Source organism: Nilaparvata lugens, chromosome 9, assembly GCF_014356525.2.
Source record: "Nilaparvata lugens isolate BPH chromosome 9, ASM1435652v1, whole genome shotgun sequence".
NCBI classification, from domain to species: domain Eukaryota; kingdom Metazoa; phylum Arthropoda; class Insecta; order Hemiptera; family Delphacidae; genus Nilaparvata; species Nilaparvata lugens.
The window spans coordinates 30,552,789-30,569,529 of record NC_052512.1 but is presented as its reverse complement, the minus strand read 5'-3'; the positions used below and the strand labels follow the sequence as shown (position 1 = coordinate 30,569,529).

Here is a 16,741-nt window from a genome sequence, read left to right as displayed (position 1 = left end):
ATTTATAAAACATAATTATAGTACGCTTTTTTGAAATTAATAAAATAATAATTAATAATAATTAGATGATGAGTAGGGGCAGCTGCTAAAACAATTAACTTAAAGGTGATATTTAGAATAACAAAACTAATAGTAAAAAGATTATTTATTATTTTTTAAAACCTGAAGATGGTGTAGATCACTGAAACTATTTATTTATTTATACAATATGACAATTTCCACTGAGTCTAAATGTGCGTACAGAAATACGCGCCTCCAACCCGTTCCGCGCGCGCTCCGCCTTCGTTCCGCCATCGCTCCACCCCGTCGCACCGATCATGAACGTTACGGGAGATGTTAGCTGTTCTCGCGTTCCACTCTTGCTCCCCGGTCGATCATCAATCGCTCTGCTCGAGTGACGTTCGATTGTGGAGCAGAGCGAAAGTCTGTACGCATCTTAACAAGACCCATAGTGGTAAAAAACAAAATAGCACTGTACAGGAATAAGCATTAATGTAAAACTAAAATTATAATAGATGAGCACAGTAGAAATTAATGTAGATTACTACAAAAACAAGATAGACATGTTATAATTTGTATGTTTAATCTATTATTTTATTAATTCCAAAAAAATGTACTATAATGCTATTTTATAAATTATCACTGAATAACTTAGGCATAGACATGGTCTTAGATAGGCATTTTGAAAGTTTAAAGAATACAGTAAAATTAATTTTTCCAACTTAGTTCTAATATCATCTGTGTTTCCAATCTTCCAACGCACGGCTCATGTCGGATAAAATGGAATTTGAACTGTTGAATCCTTACTTTCCTTGCCCTACTACCATAGGTAAGAAAAGTATTGCTTTCCGAAAAAAATTAAGGTACCCCAATTTCTAAATTTCTATACGTTTCAAGGTCCCCTGAGTCCGAAAAAGTGGTTTTTGGGTATTGGTCTGTATGTATGTGTGAGTGTGTGTGTATGAGTGTATGTGCGTCTGTGTACACGATATCTCATCTCCCAATTAACCGAATGACTTGAAATTTGGAACGTAAGGTCCTCACAATATAAGGATCCGACACGAACAATTTCGATCAAATGCAATTCAAGATGGCGGCAAAAATGGCGAACATGTTGTCAAAAACAGGGTTTTTCGCGATTTTCTCGAAAACGGCTTCAACGATTTCGATCAAATTTATACCTAGAATAGTTATTGATAAGCTCTATCAACTGCCACAAGTTTCTTATCTGTAAAAATGTCAGGAGCTCCGCCCCATCTATTCAAAGTTTGATTTCAGTTTCCCAATAAATTATCAGCCTTCGTTACAATTTAAAAAAAAATTTCAAGTGGAAAAGATTGAGCATAAAAATCTCTACAATTAATGTCCAGTAACATTTTCACCTAAAATTGAAAATAAACTCGAAATCCCAGAAAATGTGATTATTCAATTGCAAACTGTTTGCTACTGTTGATTCTATTAAATAATCATTCACTATGAAGAGATAGCAGACCTCGTGTGTCTCCAGCGTATTGTCCTGTCACCAGCTGGCTCAGATCTTTAAATACTAGTAAATGTTAGTAGACTTGAGATGCACTTGAACACTAGCGTCAGGGGATCAATTTTCATAACGGCAAGAAAAGTTGTGTGAGTGCGCCACACCAGATTTTTTCGTCTGGTTTTTCATTTCTCAGAGTTTGAGGAATAAATATGAACTCGTGCTATAATATGAGACATTTCGTTACAATACAGGGCGAGTTAATCACCGACATATAAAATCTTCCCTCCATTCACAGATCAGAGAAATCACTCATCTTCAAATTAATGCTTATAACTCAAGAAATAGGAGTGAATTATTTGGCCAATGTGATGACATATTATTGTTCCTCTAGTCAACTACTATCTATCATTCCTGACAGTTTGAGAGATTTTAATATTTGACCATTTTTGCAAAAATGCATGATGTTTTTCATGAAAAATGTAAATCTCCCAGATTTGGTTGGTATTCGGGCTTTGGATAGAGGTTGACCTAACAAGTGTTGTGTTATAATATGAGACGTTTCGCTACAATACAGGGTGAGTTATTCACTGAAACATGAAATCTTACCTCCTCAAACAGATCAGAGAAATCACTCATCTTCAAAAGCTTATAACTGAAGAATGGGAGTGAATTTCGCCAATGTGTGAAATGTTATTGTTCCTCCCTTCAAGTATACTATCATTCCTGAGAGTTTGAGTGATTTTAATATCTGACCATTTTTGCTAAAATCCATTATGCATTTTTCATGAAATCCATGGATAAATCCAATCATGAATTTTTGCAAAATGGTCAAAAATTGAAATCGCTTAACACCTATAAAATTAGGTACATAGTTTTTAAAACACAAAGGAACACATATGGTACAAAAGGAACACATTTTGACCGATAAGCTCATATTTACACTTTTATAACTTTTCTGGCTTTGAAGACTTTTTTCATGAAATATATCATCAAGGATCAATGTAATTAGTAATACTGCTAGGTTCCAGGGGTGCACTCATGCTAGAAAGCTGGTTTTTGGAAGCAAATTGTATAATGTACATCAAGGTAGTCGTTATCCCTGTCTAATAATAAATAATTATTTTGTATATATACGTACATTATTTAGATTATACTTACACATTATTATCGCTGCTATTATTATTATTACTAGTAATGAATAAATTAGCGTTCCTGTTCTAGGTTGGGATATGTAGGTTAGCATACTAAATAAATAAAATATTTGTTATATATCAAGACTCCGTGCCACTTGAACTGATTGTTAATATGCAATTTAGGCGTGTCTATTATATAGTGGAGGGAAAGTTTAAAGTTGAAGGTACTATGATAGTTGACTTCAAACTTGACCAGTTCTGCCACAACAACAGGTCAAAAATACGAATCGGTCAACCTGATCTGAGTCGGCTAACGACTCAAATATTCGAGAAATAACAAAAAGTCTTTAATAAAAAAGTACATTTTTCGAGATATTTTATTTTTTTACGGAAAAACTGTGTGGTTTATCGCAAAAATGTAGAGGACCACATTGAAAGCCAGTTATGTGTACATAATATTGAGAAAAAATTCAAAGCTGCACTACGAATAGTAACTGCAGGACAGGCGATTTTATAAGCGCGCGTTTTTTACAACTTACCCCCCTCCCCCCAATCTGTCGACCACCCTGGGTCGTGACGACATCGAGTTTCATATACACTAAAGACCCCCTAACAATAATCCGAAATCAAATTCTCTGCCTCTCTCATGTATGCTCAATGTAAGCCAGCGCCTGGACTATCATGAAAATTAATTTATGGAATCATTAAAAATGCGAATCTCCCAGATTTGGTTGATATTCGGTCTATGGCTTTGCCCGAACAAGAATAGTATATCGATATATTATACTGTCCTTGGCCCCTGATATGTGGTAATCCAGATCTATTGACCATGCTTTAAAAAAAAATCAGCAATTATTTTAGTGTGAAACTATTTTATTGTTGGTGCTGAAAGGAACTTCTATGGTTTGCGAATGTCGAATGGTGGAGGCGGTTGGACCAGTCGAAGTGGTTGTCGTCCACAAATCCATTCCTTTCGAATAATTCTCTGAACATTCTCCTCAGCCACTCATAATCTGGTTTTTCGTAAAAGTCCAATTTCTTCACATACCTCATATAGGTTGCTATTTCATCTGTAAAAGAAATATTAGTTGAATTTAGTGATGTCCACGTTATAAAGGCAGTATTTGATTAACCAGCATCTTATCTTATATATATATATATATATATATATATATATATATATATATATATATATATATATAAAAGCGAAATGGCACTCACTCACTGACTGACTCACTCACTCACTCGCAGAACTAAAAATCTACCGGACCAAAAACGTTCAAATTTGGTAGGTATGTTCAGTTGGCCCTTTAGAGACGCACTAAGAAATCTTTTGGCAATATTTCAACTCTAAGGGTTGTTTTTAAGGGTTTGAAGTTCGTCTTTCAGCATGTATATTCTTCTTCTCCCAATCTCTTAATATTTATAATTGAATTTTCCATATCATATGTTACTATAGAACTCATATATACTATAGAACTATAATCTAGATAGAGTACCTCTTCGAAACAGTTGTTAACTGGTAACTAAATTAATAATTTTGTCAGGTTGGCATTAAGTTGAGTTGACTCTGTTAGGTTGGCACCAAGTTGAAGATTTAAATGCATTTATCGCGGAAAAATTGATTGGGCACTGCTACTTCAATCCTGGGAATATTATATTACTTGCCGTCAGGCTCGCTTCGCTCGCCATATCCGTTTAGCCAGACGTTTAGTCTGGACCCCCGACTGGATTGTCCTAACATATGATAAAAATGCTCAAATGAAAAATGCAGGTGAGCGAAGCGTCCTCATTCCTGCACGATCCAGTCGGGGGTCCAGGGGGCGGAGCCCCCTGGCTAGACGGATATGGCGAGCGAAGCGAGCCTGACGGCTAGTTAACAATATATGTGAAATTCACCTCTTGCTAAGATTACACAAATACCTCATATAGGTTGCTATGTCATCTGTAAAATAAATGTTGAATAACTGTCTCTATTCCAGTATGGTATAGAAATTTGGGGAGGCACTTTTAACATTCACTTCAATAGGATATTTGTTTTGCAAAAGCATATAATCAGAGCATAATTCTCCATATCAATAAAAATAGAGAAAGCCTTACGTTTAATACGAACCCACACAATTTACGCCCAACAGTGAACAACTTATATAATAGATCATTTTTTAGATTGACAGTCAATAAACTTCAGCTGCAGTATTTCATGGAATTCTTTGCAAATAAAATCCCAATTGAATGAAAAAGGCTAAGAAATTGTCAAAAACCACAGATTTATTGATACTTACCTCTGATAAACATTTATCAGAGATTGATAATGGTGTAATAACCGAAACCGGTCTTTCTAAGTATCAATAAATCTGTGGTTTTTGACAATTTCTTAATCTTTTTCATTCAATATGAATAATTACCACAATATCAACTTCTCAACTACACAAAAAGGGAAAATCCCAATTCATTTTATTACTAGTCCCTTATAAAAAAAACTGAAAAATGAAATTGATAAATGGGTGAGAGCAAACATCTATTTCAATATTACTTGATTGCTTTTTTTGTTGTCAATGTTCTTTCTATTATATTATCTTCATTCTATTTCTGTTAGTTTTGTTTGATAGCAACTTAACTTTTTCAACTTGTACTCTTTTGTTCTTGTACATGTACATAATATTATATAATTACTTTAATTGAACTCAAGTGTTACTTTTGCCAGTAGAGCCAAAATTTTATTATTATTAATAGGTAGTTCCCTAATTTTTTATTATGTATTTTAGTTAAGTGCAGTAGCATATATTTATTTTTTGTAAAGCTTTTTTGTATTTTGTTTTTGGCAAATAAATTCATTCATTCATTCATAAGATTAAATATAGTGAGGTCCACGTTATAATGGCAGAATTTGGTTAACATTGGTGTTGCTATCCTTGTCTATCATTCAACAAAGCAGATAGTGCTATTCTCTTGTATAGTGAGGTCCACGTTATAATGGCAGTGGAGGAAGATAAGAGAACAACGTCGCCGATGCTTTGTCTTGTCAATGCCTTCTATAGACGGTACTGATACAGGTTTATTGATGTAATATTAACTGTTCATTCTAGTTTTAAAATAATCAATTATATTTTATTGAGCAATAAATCATATTTTTCAATAATTTCATAATGTATTCTCATGATTAAGATAAATTATTTTGTTAATCAATTAATTGTACATTGTTAAAAGACGATCTGACAATAGAGCAAAGTGAGAAAGAGATAGCGCTATCCGCTTTGTTGAATGATAGACAAGGATAGCAATACCATTGCTTATCAAACACTGTCATTATAACGTGGTCGTCACTATACTATGGCCCGGTTGCACAAAAACCGGTTAAATCTAAACCGTGATTAATCTCACAAGAACCAATCAGAGAAGGCCTCTTTGAAAAGACAGCTTCTCTAATTGCTTCTCGTGGAATTAATCACAATTGAAATTTAGCCAGCTTTTGTGCAACCGGCTATGTCAATTTTTTTTCAGTTTATTATTGACAGCCAACTGGCAATATCCTGTATGAATAATGATGAAATATTTGTAAAGTATAATCATGTGAAATATTTCTTCTATAAATAAAAATATAAATCCCTTGTCACAACAGCATGTTGTGACAAATAATTTAAAAGGGTAGGCTACTGAGATTTATATTTTTATTTATATTAAAAGTAGCCCAAAAGAAAAAAGACAATATTTCTTCTATGTTTGGTTTTGAAGTATCTAAATTTAAAAATCTACTCTATGAAAATAATTAAGGACTGAAAATTTTTTGGAGTGAACAATCAATCAATTCATTTATTTCACAAACACACATAATACAAAATAACAAAGAAAGGTATAAAAATGTGAAATAAAAGTGGACAACCCTAGGCATAAGCCCGATTGGTGTGTACAACTCCTAATAAAACAACTAAAAATAGTCCGGGGAGAAAGGCCGCTCCGCTCTATAAATAAACTTGCCATAATAAATTATAACTTAAAAGAAAATACTTTTTTTCTGCTACGGTAGCCCATCATATGAAAACAAGGATGAAGTAATTACATTATGATAAATAAAAGGCATACAAAGATAAAACCAAAAATAGAAAATTTACAATGCAAAATGCATACTCTAAAACGGATATGTTAATTAGATTATTATTTAGGATTTAATAATAATAAATGATGAAATTTCTTATTTAAGAATATAATCTTATAATTTTCAGAAATGATTCACAGTCATTAACACTGAGCAGGTAGTTTTTCAAACATTTCAGAAATGAATGTGAAAGTTCCCGGCAATTGAGATATTGTGACATCAACATCAGATATTGTGAACAACAAGACAACCTATTTTGGACTACGTGTAACTTTATCTAAATTGGGTGAGGAATGACACAAGGTTACCTTATTTTTTCTCTCCCTATCATTTCAATTATGTATTTTATGAATCAATAAATAATCAATCATTAAAGAATCAATCAATAAAGAATCAATAAAGGTAACATAGACCTTAATAAAGGATTCAGACCTTGCCCAGTGCTGAAGGTTTGAAGTAAATTTGACTGACCTGGTTGTCCTTCACACAGTACTTCGATCGGCGTACTCCGTTTGATCTCCTTGATCTGGCGATAGCGTTCCCTGGCATTATCCACGCGAATACCTATCGATTCAATTGAAAATAGCAATATTTTAGAGAACTCGTGTCATGTACAGGCTATAGAGATACCGTACACAAGAATAGTGTCAAAACAAGTGAACAGAATAATAAGAATTATTAATCGATACTCCAAGTTAAATAATTAAATAATTGACCGAACGCCGTGAGGTCTATGTTTCAACTCGGATTTTCTTTTGTCTATCTGTATGTATGTAACACATTTACGGCCAAACTCGTTGATAGAATTCGATGAGATTTGGCAGGAATATTCCTTTTTCACCTGCGCGTCGATGTATACACAAGGTTTTTTGAAATTTTGCATTTTTAAGATAATAATGAAAAGAAAAGGAATTCCTCTATACTCCGATATCACTATATTTATATATATCATCTACTCTGAATATAGGATTAATCAGACTATAGAATTCATAATCAATCAGCTGACAAGTGGATTACACACAGATGTCTGGAGAAGCTGTGTCTATTTCTGTAAGGTCTTTATAGTTTGAATCAAAGACCTTAAAGAGGTATGCATCTTCAAGGTCTTTGGTTTCAATATTTTGTTTTGCAGTCATGGTATTATTATGTGTGCCCATCAGTATCAATATTCTCAAATTTGAAAATATTAATTTAATAGGTGATTGAAAATAATCAAATGAACTATATAATGCCATAGAGAAACAATAGCGTAAGTAGATATCCCATGGTATAGGGAATTTATGTCGCAACTTTTACTGTTATCTCAAGCCGATTACTGTCGATTATTGTCAATTTTACTGTTTTGTTGGGGTGATAGTGTATGAACGGCACAATTTAAATGACTACCAGCGTCACATAGCTGCATAGGAAAGAACTATGTGAACTATCGGCTTGGGATAACAGTAAAACTTGCGACATAAATTCCCTATACCATGGGATATCTATGCTATCGTTTCTCTATGATAATGCTGAAGAAATTGTAATATCTTTGATTTTAAAAAATTGATTCTCATCAGATGGAAAGATTATCACGAAACTGGATGAATTATCATATGGAATACAAATTCAATCGTTAACTCTGAGTTTGTTAACATTTCAAACAGGTGACATCAGATACTTGTGGATGAGAAAACTGCGTAGGGTCCACTGTTCACAGAACTACTAGTTAAATAAATAAAAATATAATAAATGATGTAGACAAACAAGTTCAACAGCTTATAGGGCACTCCTATATAACACAAGAAGAAATTTTGATTCTCCTATTCCTCAAATAATAAGATTGTCAGGGACACAAAGAGTCATCATCACTATCAGAGATACATGATATTTAATAAACTTCCACTATGGGTTCGTAATCTGCCAGAGAAACGTTTTAAATTAGTTGTTGGTAGATGGCTGAAGAACCAGCCTTTCTATAATCTCAGTGAATATAATAATGTCATCCAACCTAGATACGATTAAAAAATGACCAAATCTTGTAAAGCTACTTGTTTCAAATTTTGTAACATTGTTTTTGACACGTGATTCTTTGAGTGAGCAATTACAAATTATTATAGTAAAACATATTTTATTATTTTTATAATATATTATTATTGTTTCAATGGAGAACCAGCTGTTCTATAATCTCAGTGAATAGGCTATATGTCATCCAACCCAGAAACGATTAAAAAATGACCAAATCTTGCTAAGCCACTTTGTTTTAAATCAATGTTGTTTCAATGTTGATTATGTTCTTCACCTTATGACGAATTCTATTGCAATTTGTTTGTTCAATGGCAAATTAAGTATTCTTATTCAAAGAAGATTCGGATAATTGGGGATTCTGAAAATCAGAGTTTGACTAATTGGAGTTCCATGTATTTCGACAGTTTAGAGTTCAACAAATTTTTAATATTCTGGTGTGGATTTTAGTTTAGTTTATTTTAATTTTTTATTTTCTCTTTTAATTTTTTCCAAACAATAAATTTATTCTAATTAAGTTGATTATTTATTTATATTTTTTTACAAAGAAGCACTGAATTCCTTGTCTCGACAGAATTGGGACGATGTTACTAATGAAAATAATATCAATCTTTCAACTAATTTATTCATTGATACTATCCAGACTATTCTCCTTAATAAGACATCAAAAGTAAAAATATCATCCAAAAATACAAAAATAAAACCATGGATTTCCAGAGGTTTGGTAAACTCTATCCGCCACCGCGATAAATTAAAGAAAAAACTCAACAGACAACCTTACTGTCTTGCTTTAAAAAACGAATTCATACAATACAGGAACCTCCTACACTCAACAATTAAGCGAGCTAAATATGATTATTATAAGAATAAAGTTGATGAAGTATCAGACAATCACAAAAGTTCTGGCCCGTTGTGAGAGAAATTGCTGGAAAAGCTACAGCACATCAACCTTTCCCAATTGGAGCATTTGCTAAAACTGGAGATTCAGCACAAATCCAAGATGTCAATGATCTTTGTAATAGTTTTAATAAATATTTCACTGCTGTTGGAGCTTCATTATCTCGATCCTTAAGCCCGGTTGGTGAACCAGAAATTAATGATCACGAATATGGAGTTAACACAGTATTTGAGTTTAAGGATGTTACCAAAGAGGAACTTAGGGTGGTAATAAACAGTCTCAAAGGAAAGAGTGCCCCTGGGCATGACCTCATACCCACAAGAATATTCAAAGAAAACATAGATTCACTAATTAACCCTATTCATCATCTAATAAATCTAAGCATTCATGCAGGTCAATTTCCAGAAAAATTAAAAATTTCAAAAATCATTCCAATTTACAAATCAGGGCCAAAAAACGAACTAACTAACTACCGACCTATTTCTCTTCTTGCTACTTTGTCCAAAATTATTGAAAAGTGCGTTAAAATACAGTTGACAAAATATTTAACAAAAAATAACATCTTAGCAAAAAATCAATATGGTTTTCAAAAATCTAAAAATACTGACGATGCCCTATTTGAAGTAACTAAATATATAACAGAGTCAATTAATTGAAAAATAAGGCTATTATCACATTCCTGGACCTGGCCAAGGCCTTCGATTCAGTTGATAGAGATAAGCTATTGCATAAACTTGAGGCCATTGGAGTTAAAAATACCGCCTTGCAATGGTTCAGGAGTTATCTCTCGGAGCGCCAGCAATTTGTTCAAATTGAAGGAAAATCCAGTGAAATGGACAATATTGACTTTGGAGTAATTCAGGAAGCACTCTGGGTCCAACATTGTTCCTGGTATATATTAATAATATTTCCCAATTGAACACAACAAGTAAAATATTTCTATTTGCTGACGACACTGCTGTAATTTCTGTAGGTAGAGAATGGGAGGAAGTTTATAGAAATGCCACAAATGATCTCGCTAGAATAAAAAATTGGTTTGACCACAATAGTTTAACAGTAAATCTGAGTAAAACAAAGTATATGCCTATAGTGACCAGGAACCAATCTGATCCAGGTTCTAGGCAAGTAAAAATGCATTCCTGTAGGGATATAGAATCTACTGCATGTGCATGTGGTCAATCAAGAGAGTCGACCAATATAAATACTTGGGGGTTATTTTTGACAATCATCTGAGTTGGGTCCCTCATGTACAGAATTTGAAACAGAGGGTTAGGAGGTTGCTTTATGGTCTGTCTCAACTCAGTAATGTACTAGACATCAGGTTGTGTAGGAGGATTTATCATGCCTACGTGCAATCAGTGTTGCAGTATGGCATAATAGCATGGGGAGGGGTATCATCCACATGCCTGGAGCCACTGGCCGTTACCCAACGTACAATCATGAAGACCATCCTGAAAAAAGAACCCAGGTACCCCACGTCGCTGCTTTTCTCGGACTTCCCTGTGTTAAATTTAAGACAGCTATTTATTAAAACAATTCTTACATAATATATTAGGAAACATAAAATAGAACTTCTTGCCAACATACAGCACAATTACCATACTAGACTAAGAAATAACCATGGCTATTCTATCCCCAGATTAATGCATGGAATAGAACTTAAATCACCGTTTTACTTAGCTCAAATTATCTATAGGAATTTGCCGGAAGACATGAGGGAGGCCGAGGGTTGCAGCGATGTGGTGTATAAAAGGAGGTTGGTGGGGTGGCTCTTTGGCTTGGGCTGGAATGGAGCTGAACAACTTCTTCTTTCACCCTACACGTAGCATCCCAGCATTGATTATATACTAATATTACATTTGCATCACCGCTTGTCTTGATCCCTTTGCTCTTTCACTTTTCTGTATCTGACTTTTATGATCACTCTGCGCTAACAAACAAAAACAAAATGTTTTGTCTTGTTTTTTCTCCTCTGATGTAGACAAAATGATATATTATTAATTAAGTATGTTTGTAGTATATTATTATTTGATAAGATACATATTACTCTTGCTTGATAAGAACTCTCCCTCAACCACAGACGAACAGTCTTTTTGGGGGAATTCCACTCTATATATGTATTATGGTAATAGTGTATAATATGTAAAAAAATCTTTAATAACCTGTTTGAAATATTGTAAAAACAATGAAATGTAAGCAGTTTTACATATTCTTTTAATGTACCAAATGTGGAAATAAACTGATTTGATTTGATTTGATTTGACTGATTGGGAGAGAAAAACTAAGGGTACTCCTTGTACTATTTCTCTCCCGAAATTAGATAGGTAACATTTTAAAAGTCCAAAATAGGGTTATGATTTCACTTTACTAAAATTTATCAAATTAGCTACCTTGCCAGGGTAGCGATCCACGCAGAAAATAGATAAACATGTGACCGAGGGCCTCAAGGTCATCTCTGCGACTCTGCTCGCGACCCAAGTGGGTGTTGACGCTCATATAGCGAGCGGTGCCAGTCAGCGACTTGTGCTCTCTGAACGGGATATGCTCACCTGCTTCGTCAATGTACTCTTTCGCTAGACCAAAGTCTGAAAAGATTAGAATAGAATAGATGTTTATTTCATCAAGACAATTTTAGAATATAATAGTTACAATTTTCATCAATTAAATGACAATAGAAAGTGCCATACAATAATTACAATATTTTTATTATCTTCATAAACAGTAAATCACAAAAATAGTTACGGTACTTCAAAGCACGTTTGTTGACTATACTACAATAATTCAACAAAACTTTCAAAATATGCAAAATTCTAGCATTGGAATTACAATCCTATTATAATTAAGCGAGCAATTTCTGTATGTATATTTATATCTGGTTATTTATATGGTAATTTATGTTCAACGGATCTCGAAAACGGCTCTAAAGATTTTCACGAAATTTGGAACATAGTAGGTTTATGATTTATCTCTTTCCTGTATAGGGCTACTTGTAATATAAATATAAAGAAAATAAATAAAAATGTCAGTACCCTTTTTTAAAATATTTAATTCAAGGGTACTGCCCTTTTTTAAAATATTTTAAAAAAGGGTACTGACATTTTTATTCATTTTCTTTATATTTAGGTTTATGATATTAAAATTCGATTGCACTAGGTCTCATCCCTGGGAAAACTCGCTGAAGGACATGAAAAGGATAATTTATCCTTGGAAAAACAGATGATAATTTCGTCGTCTGTCGATAACAGAAGATGCGTGTGCCTGTGTTGGAGATCAGCTGTGTAATCAATTAGCTTACCGTATCTCGCGAGAGATCTCGAAATTTTAATTTACTCGATCAAAATAATATGAGTTGTTGACATGACATGGTACATGATAATATTCAAAGTTAATCATTATTTTACAGTTCTAAGTGATTAGTGAGTGTTATTTTGTTATTCAATTTGGTTTGTAAACAATCTAAATTAGAACTGTTATGTTTTCTAATATTTTGGACTGAAAATTTGACCTGAATTCAAGTGTATGGAACATAACGTACTTTTTGGAATATTTATAGTGTATGAATCAAAATTCGGGGAAGAAACAGTTATTTTGGGCTGTGCCTGTTAGTCCTTCCCCAATCATTTTAAATAATTGAGTTCTGTTTATCAATAAATAAATAATGAGTGAAGCTCGGTGCCCCAATATTTAAAAATTAATCATAATGTAAAAACAAATGGGATCATTTCAGGAACAATTACTATTATCATTAGCCACTGTACCAAATTAGAAGAAAAAAGACGAACAATATAGATGAAGTAAAATAATGACTTGCAAAGAGATTAAAATGGCAATAGACATTTAGGACCAAGCCATACGATGCGTTTCCAAACTAGTCGGTAGTGCAGGAAGCTCTCCGATTGGCTAATTATCAGCTGATCCCCGAACGCAAACCCAATCATCCAATCGGAGAACTTCATGCCCTGCCGACTAGTCTACGAACGCCTGAAAGGAAACACTTTTTTCAATTCAAGTCTGATTCTTATTGAATTCTATTAATTTATCTTCTGAACGAGTAGATTAACATTATAAGGCCCGGTTTCCGAGCTCGGGATTTAGCTAAGTTCTAGACTTTAAACAGCTGGAGTCAGAAAATTGGCTATCCGAAACGGGGCGTAGTCGTGGTCGACGTTTGAATTAAATTTCGAAAAACTTGAACATAAAATAAAACAAAAAGGAAATAGTGTAAAGTTTCAGCTATTTTGAATTATTTAGAAGTGTTTCATTTCGTCAAGGAAAAACGATCCCAATTATAGAAATGAGAAAATGAAGATTTTTATCATAAAAACTGCGACTACGCCCCGTTTCGGAAAGTCAATTTTCTGACTCCAGCTGTTTGAAGTCTAGAACTTAGCTAAATCCCGAGCTCGAAAACAGGCCCTTATACTCTGTACAAAATTACTTTTGACTTGGAGGAATATGCGGCGCAGAGAAATGGAGGGAGATCAGCCAATTACAGTGATGGATAGAGTCACAGGAAGGAACGCAGTTGCCAATTTGTCGATTAGAGTCAGTCGACTGAAGGCTTTCAGAGAGGAAACTCCGTAAGTTTAACATGAGCGCTTGAATACTCAGTAGAAATTAGAGAACGCTGGCCGGTTCACAACGGCAACATCACCGCCGTTGTATCCCTGCCTCTGCATTCCTTCTCTGCTGGGCATGTCCCTCTCAAGTGAGAAGTAATTTTGTGCGGAGTATAAATTTCTAGTTTCTACCAGACGATGCGAAGCACGAATACATATACTAGTTATAAAATGGAATGGGCCCAGATTCACCTACTGAGAGAGAGGGTTGTGAACTGAGGAGTAATACCAAAATTATCAATAAAACAATATAAAAATGTTGAATCACCCTTTATTAAAAAACAAACTTTGAAATAAAGGGTGCTTTAAGATTTTTATATTGTTTTATTAATTTAAGAAGTAGCCCATGTGAATGGAGTGTTTTTTACAAAATATTATCAAATTTATATATATGAGGGCCTACCAACCTATCACGAATATGGTTTTTTCCTTCCTTGAAGATGGTGGTCCAATCACAAAGTTTTCTGGTTTCACATCTCTGTAGATGATTTTTTTCTCATGGATGTATTCGAACCTGGAAAGCTGAAAAATAAATTGAGTATCATGATATTTATTTATTTGATACAAACATAGAAAGGCTCACAGACAAACTCCAGTAAGATCCTTAATGACATATATGATAGTATAACCATAGAGAAACAATAGCATAAGTAGATATCCCAGGGCGTTTATGTCGCAACTTTTACTGTTATCTCAAGCCGATAGCCCAAGTAGTTCTTTCCCGTGAAACTTTATGACGCTGGTAGTCTCTCATATTGTGCCGTTCATACACTCTTACCCGGTCAAAACAGTAAAAATCAACAATAATCGACAGTAATCGGCTTGGGATAACAGTAAAAGTTGCGACATAAACGCCCTATACCATGGGATATCTACTTACGCTATTGTTTCTCTATGGTATAACATTACAATTAACATACAAAAAGAAAAAATATATTTGACTCAACATAATATTATAGAAAATCGATATAAGCAATAAGAACAATGAATAGAATTTGTTCTAGTCTATAGTGAGGTCCACGTTATAATGGCAGAGCAGAAAGATAGGAGAACAGATTTGCCAATTCTCTGCCTTCTAGAGGATAGCTGATACTGGTATATTATACATGTAATACAATTGTTCATCCTTGTACAAGATAATCAATTAAAACTTATAAATGACCAGTCAATTTGTGGCTCTTTGTACATTGCTTAAAAGACTATTGAATTGCTGTCCTTTGGCACAGGCCTATTTTGAACAAAGGAAGGTTCGTCACCGCCTCCATTGTTGGTTAATAGGCCTACTAATTTCGAATAATCCTATTATTTAGTTTGTATGATTATAAGGAGCTGAATGAATTTAAGGTCCCGACAATAAGACAGAATTATATGAAAAACATATAAGTATAAATCTAATTTTGCTACACACATTTCACCCCATAATACACGTCCCAACAATAGATTTAACACATAACTCAACATGCTAACCATATGCAGGCATCAATTTACATATTATTGTAGCTACATTACAAATAAGATTCCAAACGATTTTATAGATGAAAAAATCACATGTAATTTACTTAAGAGTATAGAATATTGGATTGAGCAGCAGAATATATTCTTTAAGGCTGTGCAAAGGCTAAAAATAAACTTTCTACTGGTGATATTTTCAATGTTTTTCGATTAGTATACCATCAAGCTATCTAAATGAAAAATTTTTCTCAGGAAAACATTTTTTTCCGATCATTACTGTTTGAGATATGAGCGCCTAAAGTTTAAATTTTTGGGACAGAACATTTCAAATTCCGTAAGAGATAAAACAATGAAATTTAGAGGATAAATTCTTCATGGTATTGTTGATTGAATAAAACAAACATTTTCTGATAATATTGATTTTTGAGGACGTTATTAAATTTACTAAAGATAACTTTTTGTTTCGGTTATTTTTGGTAAATTAAATTACTTTTTCAGAAAATTTCTGTTTTATTCAATCACCAATACCATGAAGAATTTATCCTTTGAATTTCATGGATTTATTTCGTACCGAATTTGAAATGTTCTGTCCCAAAAATGTAAACTTTAGGCGCTCATATCTCAAAAAGTAATGATCGGAAAAAAATGTTTTTCTGAGAAAACTTTTTCATTTTGATAGCTTATTGATGAATTAAAAATCGAAAAACTTTGGAAAATATCATCAGTAGAAAGTTTATTTTTAGCCTTTGCACAGCCTTGAACTAGTAGTATGAAGTATAGTCTGAGTTTATTTTGTCGTCTAACAGAAATTAAATTTAGTTTCATTGTATTTTTTTCTCTTTGTGAAAGAGTACCTGTCATGATACCCTCAAGACGTCACAATGATTAATTCATTATATTGTCACTTTACCATGATAATATGTAGTATTCTTAAGTTTTGTTTTTTTCCAAGCATTTGAGATTTTTGTAAATTAGTGTAATATTTTCTCTAACATTATCAAATTTGAATTGTATATTAAGTAACCTACTTGAAGCAGAATAAGTGAACTGCAACTCGTCACTGCC

The 16,741-nt window shown here is 33.3% G+C and overlaps 1 protein-coding gene across 3 annotated transcripts in view; it reads right to left on the bottom strand.

Moving 5' to 3' along the window:
- Positions 1 to 3,468: 3,468 nt before the first annotated feature.
- LOC111043485 (casein kinase I-like) overlaps positions 3,469 to 16,741 on the bottom strand; it is a 28,052-nt gene continuing 14,779 nt past the window's right edge. For all 3 annotated transcript variants that reach the window (XM_039435214.1, XM_039435212.1, XM_039435215.1), the window contains exons 5-8: positions 14,632 to 14,746; positions 11,996 to 12,190; positions 7,178 to 7,270; positions 3,469 to 3,683 (exon numbers count right to left, since the gene is read on the bottom strand). In XM_039435214.1, coding sequence (XP_039291148.1) covers positions 3,487 to 3,683; positions 7,178 to 7,270; positions 11,996 to 12,190; positions 14,632 to 14,746 — 600 coding nt within the window. In that variant the 3' untranslated portion in view covers positions 3,469 to 3,486. The remainder of the gene's footprint in view (positions 3,684 to 7,177; positions 7,271 to 11,995; positions 12,191 to 14,631; positions 14,747 to 16,741) is intronic.